The following is a 7,615-nucleotide window of genomic DNA, read 5'->3' as shown; positions in this document are numbered from 1 at the left end:
TAAATATCATGCTTTTGTAAATTTTAACATGCATCCAATCAATCAAGCAATTTATATACATTATCGCCTTTATATTTATTTGTGTTTTTTATGCATCACTTAAGTTAGTATATCAACTAGTGAGAAATCTACAAATTTGGCACGGACGATGGAACATTACAATCAATACTACTATAAATTTATAATCATCAGGTCACGACTATGCTATGCGTATGCAACTATGGTCTATAAAGAATCTTAGAAATATTGATTAACCATCATTGTCATCTAACATGAGTTTGGACCAAGAACAATTGGATAAATCACCATAATTAATGGGTATGGAAACGAATGTGCATTCCCTGTTATTTCTTAAGAAACGATTGTTCCATCTAAGGAATAAGTGGTTATAAATATGTTTTCATTAAACAACAATTAGAATTGGGGAAACATGACATCACGTACCAGGTCTCTCAACAACTTGCTGATATTCTACAAGTTATGGTACATAAATAGGTTCAACAAGACAAGGAGTTAGATGCTAAGCGAGATAATTCATGTGGTAGATTTGTCTCTTAAACCATGCAAGAAAGACAAGGAATCCCAAGTTAGTCAGGTTTTCAACAAATCCAGTTTATCTATATGAAGCTAGGACATTCCAAGGTACGGTCAAGTCATATACAACAAGTACATTTCCCCTTTTGTTATTTCCCAACCTAATTATTTTGTCACAGCTAACCCTGACGGGGACACCAAGTGGCAGTTGATACCTACAATTAGGCTAATATTTAATATAGACATTTGCATCAAACTAGAGGGCAAGGTCAAGAGCCAATTGAAAGATAAGACAATTGAAGTAACCTAAGATTGAATAAGAACTTCGCCCAATGGAAATATGAGGATATCCAAGGTTATTATGGAGGACGAATACTCTTTTTGAAGATTCTCACATAAAACTATGGTGAGTTGACAAGTCATATGATGACCAAACACTCTACCAACACAACTAGAGAGAAATTAGTGGTGAATAAGAAAGTCAAGTTTGAAGTATCTCACATGGCTAATCTCACTAGAACCTAAAAGAGTGGGATTGATAGGAGTCGATCTTTACAAAAATGAAACATGTTTTGCATATCATTGTTAAGGTCGGGGATCAGGACAATAAAAAGATATTATCGCCTAATATCTTAGAGTCGTTCGACAAGGAATTTCCCTTGCCTAAACCCAACGAAATGCTTGTTTTTACATTAAATCCATGTCCTCCGTTTCTCAATAGGAAAACTAAAATATGTAAACAACACATGAGGTAGTTCCCACAAAATTTGAGAGATCACTTGATTAGAGTCTCCCACAACCAAAACCTATAACTAGTTATCAACATATGTATACCCTTGATGAAGAATCCTAATGTGAGCATATGTTAGTATCATCTAGCTTTTCAATATCACGAATGACTACGTTGATGGGGAGAATAACCTATGGCAAATTGTGATCGTACTCTTCACGGAATAGGAAAAAATTATTATCTTATTAAAAAAGGTATCCTTAAAAGCTTTCGTTTGGGAATAAGCCACCAACTGGAAAAAAATGATTTCTCAACGAAGGCGAGGAAAATGAGTCATCGAGAAAGAATGGATCTTTTACGTGTTTGGTCTATTGACTTTTTCCAATTTAAATGGATCAAGTCTATTTTGAGACACCCTTGGAGCTACATAGTTGTGGTCAAGATGGATGTGATAAAACAAGACAGACAGTTGGAAAATGTGATGGGGATTATAATATTATAATGGAGTCTTGTTGTTTCGACTCATGACATGAAGATGACGAAGAAAGACTCATTTCCCCCTTAAAGTCCTTGACTAGTTCTCATTAACATCTGCGCAGGATTGAGGGGGGATGTAATATTTTCATGTGTTAAACATCCAAGTGGATCCATATTCTTTCGACAAGATCAAAATTCAATCGGATGAGTGATTTAATGACGATAGCCGAATCATGATGAAGGAGGCAGATAAGAAGATGTTTAATGAATGATAATGGAAAGACCGAAGTAAAGACCCTTGAGCCATGTTTCGGTTAGAGTGTAACAAGGAAACATATTTGTAACTCCTGAACGATTCCTACAAAATCAATACAAGCGAAGAATTTACTAAACTTGAAAACATGAACGAATAATGTTGCGCATCTGTAATAGTCTCATTGGTCTCAATGTTATGCTTCAAGAAATGGTATAATTGGAATATCTCTAGAAAATTAAAAACTAATGGGTGATATGAGTATCATGTGCAGCCTCAAAATTGAGAGGGAACAAGTAAAGTAAGACATTTATCTCAAGAAGAACGAAGGTCATTATAAAGGTGTTTTTGAGTTCACTAAATGTCAATCATACATAGTTTAAGAAAAATTATAAGTGGGTCCATTCATAGAAGAAGACTTTTGAAATTAAATTGTAAGTAAAAAAAAGTGATATTATCTTACACGAAAAAGGAGATTCCATAAAGATTTTATTTTTAAAAATACATTGTCGTGTTAAAGAGAAAAAGATGAAAATACTATCGATTCAAAGATTACGAAAAGAAAAAAAAAATGTAAACTTATTTAAATGGAGAGTTAGTGAAAGAAAGAATGGTTTGGCAACTAACTATTATAATATTGTTTAGTGTTATTTTGAAAAATATTAAAAAATATTTACAAGTGTTTGTTTTAAACACATCCATTTAATTATACTATACATTTGCAAAAAGTATTACTAGATTTTATGCTCTACTCCGGTATATAAAATGGAAATTTTATAAATTGTCTCAACATCAATGCTTCAATTAGAAGAGAATCAAAACATCTTATCCAATCTTTCTTTTGCTTCTTCTTCCTAATCAATAATCATATGTGATGCACATCATAAAATTATATGAATATACTCATAATTATTTTGCTATCTGATTTTATATGTATGCATTTTATTCTATATAAAGTGCATACTTAAAGAATGGAATATAATCTCAATAATATACAATGCATTGATAAATTAAAGAATAATATCTCTCCATGTTAAGTATATATTCGAACAGTCTTCGACAGTGAAGCAAGACAACAACAAAACACACATTCTAAGCATATTCTTTCTTTTCCCTTTAAACTCTTTCATAATTTTAATAGCATTTAAACTTATTTTTGTTATTTGTACAGTACTTTTACTTTAAATACAGGAAATGAAATGCAGAAAAAGTAATCTATATTCAGATATGTAGAACCAAAAACTTGGAATTGGTTTAGCTGAACTTATTATTTATTTCATTTAACTATAGAAAATAGAATAATATATTAAGATAGCTAATAAATTTTATTATGTTTTAAAAAATAAGAATTCTTTCATAAATTTTTCTCATTCTGTAACAAATAACTAAAAACAATTTAAATAAAAATAAAATATGGTCATATTTTATTTTAAAAAAGAACACATTCATTAAACAAACGATTATCCCCAAAACACTCTAAGACACCTAAAAAACTTAATCAAAGTTGAAAATAAAGTAGTAAACGAAAATCACACATAATTAAATTAGGTACTAATAGAGTAGTAAAAAAAAGCCACTCATCATTAATAAAATTTGTTAACAAGTTATAAGTTCCATAGATTTAAAATTAATCAGATTAATATTTAGACATCAACGTTACATTTAAACGTTTTACCCATAAGCAATTGTGATGATAATTGATAAAGTTATGGCCAACAGATAGATTTGAAATAACATTAGTATCAATTACTATAAAATCACTAAAAACATGATTTGATTCATGCTTAAGAATTACTAAGATCAATAAAACGTACCGTGTACTCGTTTTAAGCTAAGTGGAATTCTAGAAAGTTAGTTCCAACGGTTCAATGTTTTGTAGGGTGCATTCATTTCATTCGCATGACAATATCAACACATTTAACACACCAACAAAAACAACAATAAATACTACTTGTAGATAAAAAGGAAAGATATCATGAACATCATTAGAAAACAGCATAGATAGATAAAATCCATAAATGAACAAAACATTTTCTTAACTACAAATGGTTTAACATTGAACCCATGACTTCTTAACCTAATCAGATTAATATTTAGACATCAATGTTACATTTAAACGTTTTACCCGTAAGCAATTGTGATGATAACTGATAAAGTTATGGCCAACAGATAGATTTGAAATAACATTAGTATCAGTTACTATAAAATTACTAAAAATATGATTTGATTCATGCTTAAGAATTACTAAGATCAATAAAACGTATCGTGTACTCGTTTTAAGCTAAGTGGAATGCTAGAAAGTTAATTCCAACGGTTCAATTTTTTATAGGGTGCATTCATTTCATTCGCATGACAATATCAACACATTTAACACACCAACAAAAACAACAATAAATACTACTTGTAGATAAAAAGGAAAGATAGCATGAACATCATTAGAAAACAGCATAGATAGATAAAATCCATAAATGAACAAAACATCTTCTTAACTACAAACGGTTTAACATTGAACCCATGACTTCTTAACCTAATCAGATTAATATTTAGACATCAACGTTACATTTAAACGTTTATCCATAAGCAATTGTGATGATAACTGATAAAGTTATGACCAACAAATAGATTTAAAATAACATTAGTATCAGTTACTATAAAATCACTAAAAATATAATTTGATTCATGCTTAAGAATTACTAAGATCAATAAAACGTATCCAACGATTCATATTTTTATAGGATGCATTCATTTCATTCGCATGACAATATCAACACACCAACAAAAACAACAATAAATACTACTTGTAGATAAAAAGGAAAGATAGCATGAACATCATTAGAAAACAGCATAGATAGATAAAACCCATAAATGAACAAAACATCTTCTTAACTACAAACGGTTTAACATTGAACCCATGACTTCTTAACCTAATCAGATTAATATTTAGACATGAACATTACATTTAAATGTTTACACATTAGCAATTATGATGATAACAGATAGATTTTAAATAACATCAGTATCAGTTACAGAAAATCACTAAAAATATGATTTGCTTCATGCTTAAGAATTACTAAGATCAATAAAACATGTACTCATTTTAAGCTAAGTGGAATTCTAGAAAGTCAGTTCCAACGGTTCAATGTTTTGTAGGGTGCATTCATTTCATTCGCATAACAATATCAACACATTTAACACACTAACGAAGACAACAACAAATATTACTTGTAGAGAAAAAGGAAAGATAGCATGAACATCACTAGAAAACAGCATAGATAGATAAAACCCATAAATGAACAAAACATCTTCTTAACTACAAACAGTTTCACATTGAACCCATGACTTCTTAACCTAATCGGTCACAAACAAAACACAAATTGCATTGAAACTAGATTCAAAATAGAAAATGCCTAAGATATCATAACCCCACTAATAATACTCTTTCACCAAACAAGGCAAAAGAAACCAAACATCACAAGAACCATGACCAACTTTATCCTTCCCAAAACACAGTCAAGTAATATAAAAATACTAAATTCAGACTAGCCCTAGGTTAGATCCTAGGAACAACCTTGCACACAAGTGGTGATTTCATCTCCATGGAAAGCTTAAGACATTCATCCAAATCAACAGGAGAATCATCAGATGGAACCCATTTAAACCTCTGAAGCAACTGAGCTAACCATAGATGGACAGAAGCTAAACCCATGGCTTTTCCAGGACAAACTCTTCTCCCAGCTCCGAACGGAGCCAACCTCAAATCAGAACCCAAAACGCTAACATCTTCAGCCATAAACCTCTCGGGACTAAACACCTCAGGATCATTCCAGACTTTCTCATCATGTGTTATAGCCCACATATTCACCATGGCAGTTGTTCCTTTCGGAATGAACTTGTCACCTACCATAACATCGTGCACTGATAAACGTGCCCATGATAAAAGTGGTCCTGGTGGATGAACCCTTAAAGTTTCTTTCACAATGCACTGCAGATAACGCATGTCTTGAACATCAACATCAGTAATAACCTTGGAATTTCCAACTACACGATCGATTTCTTCATGTACTTTTGCTTGTATCTCTGGATGAAGGACCATCCTAGCCAGAATCCATTCCAGCAAAATCGCAACCGTGTCAGTTCCTCTGAAAATCATCTCCTAAAAAACACATCAAACAAAAATAATCATCAAAATATAACAGACAGAAAAAAAACATAAAAACATATAATACTAAAGAATCGAAAAGTACAGATACGATACCATACCCAAAGTACTGCAATCATATCTGAATCACTGAGCTTGTCTTTTTCTTCCAAATCAAGCAAAACGTCAACAAAATCACCCACTAAAGATTTTCCTTCAGACATTCTCCTCATTCTATGCTCCTCTATGATTTTTCCAACATATGCATTAACCTTAGTTACCAAAACCCTACACCTTTTCCTAACACCCTGCAAATCCAACCAACCCAAAACAGGATAATGATCACTCCAGTTAAAAACACCCAACAACTCGTAACCTTCACTCACCATTTCCTCAAGCTCAGAACCATCTCCATCAAAAAACTCATAACACTTCCCAAACACAGTCATCATTACGTTGTTAAGCGACCCAAAATGAAGAACTTTCTTCACCTCAACACTACCCATTTCACCCATCAAAAACTCTATTCTTTTCACCATTTTTAATCCTACATCACTCCTAAAACCTTCAAACCCGTTTATCCTTCTAGGACAAAACAAATGGGTGGAAGAAATCCTTCTCAGATTCCTCCAGTACTCACCGTACGGTGCAAAACCCATTGCCCTATGAAACAACAGCTCGTAAGCCGATTCCTTAACCGGCCTATCACCAAAAGCAGAACTGCAAAGAATCTCTTTCGCAGTTTCCGGTTCACTCGAAATAACAAACCGAGTCAGACCAACAGAAAAAGCCATCAACGACTCAGCTCGGTGACTCCGAGCGACCTTGGCTAAAACACGGTGAGGAGTTTCTCCTGACAAAAGCCCAAACAAACCGGAAAAAGACGGACCAGGAATAACAGACCGGACCGAACCCGAAGCCTTATTATACAAAACCCAAGCAAACCCACCCGGAGTTAACCAGAACAGGAAAAACAAAACAAACCAACCAAAACATATAGCAGTTTGAAAACTGAGAGTGAGAGGGTGAATGTAAACAAGGTCAGGAAAAAGAAGAAGATGAAACTCGGGAGACATTTTTACGAGAATGTTTCTTTCTTTTCTCAAAGACAAATTAGAACTAACACTAGGTAGTTGAAATATATAGAAGTTTGAGAAGCTATGCGAGTGATACGCAAGAGACGAAGAGTGTTGGCGAGTTAGTTACTGTTATATAGAAACGAGGTGTGAGTGGTGTGGTTAATTTTAAGTTAACCATGGTTAAAGGAACATAGTACCTATACTATACAAGTAAAAGTAACGTGGAAGTGGAAGAAAGAAAGGTAGAAAACTTTATAAAAAATAATAAAAATGGAAATATGAAAAGGCATGAAAATGTGACAGGCTTTTATTACAATGGAAGCTCGAGGCATGAAATGAAAGACATCACATTCCGAATTGGAGTGTAGCAGTATGTATCATTAACCTTTTCCAAGATTTCGGCT

General features: G+C 32.7%; 1 protein-coding gene across 1 annotated transcript; it reads right to left on the bottom strand.

Annotated features, from left to right (window-relative positions):
* Positions 1–5,247: 5,247 nt before the first annotated feature.
* On the bottom strand, positions 5,248–7,320 carry LOC127119684 (cytochrome P450 78A5). The gene is made up of 2 exons (XM_051049981.1): positions 6,255–7,320; positions 5,248–6,147 (listed from the first exon to the last, which is right to left on the bottom strand). Exons 1-2 carry the CDS (start codon positions 7,206–7,208, stop codon positions 5,545–5,547), a joined length of 1,557 nt encoding a protein of 518 aa, XP_050905938.1. The 5' UTR covers positions 7,209–7,320; the 3' UTR covers positions 5,248–5,544.
* Between the last annotated feature and the right edge of the window lie 295 nt (positions 7,321–7,615).

Source organism: Lathyrus oleraceus, chromosome 2, assembly GCF_024323335.1.
Source record: "Lathyrus oleraceus cultivar Zhongwan6 chromosome 2, CAAS_Psat_ZW6_1.0, whole genome shotgun sequence".
NCBI lineage: Eukaryota > Viridiplantae > Streptophyta > Magnoliopsida > Fabales > Fabaceae > Lathyrus > Lathyrus oleraceus.
Note: the sequence above shows the minus strand (reverse complement) of the source record. Positions and strands in the feature narration are given on the sequence as shown.

Excerpts from the sequence above, each read along its gene's own strand:
- LOC127119684 (XM_051049981.1), bottom strand. The coding sequence starts at position 7,208 with ATGTCTCCCGAGTTTCATCTTCTTCTTTTTCCTGACCTTGTTTACATT. Across the intron at positions 6,148-6,254 it reads ATATGATTGCAGTACTTTGG|GAGATGATTTTCAGAGGAAC; the intron begins GTATGGTATCGT and ends TGTGTTTTTTAG.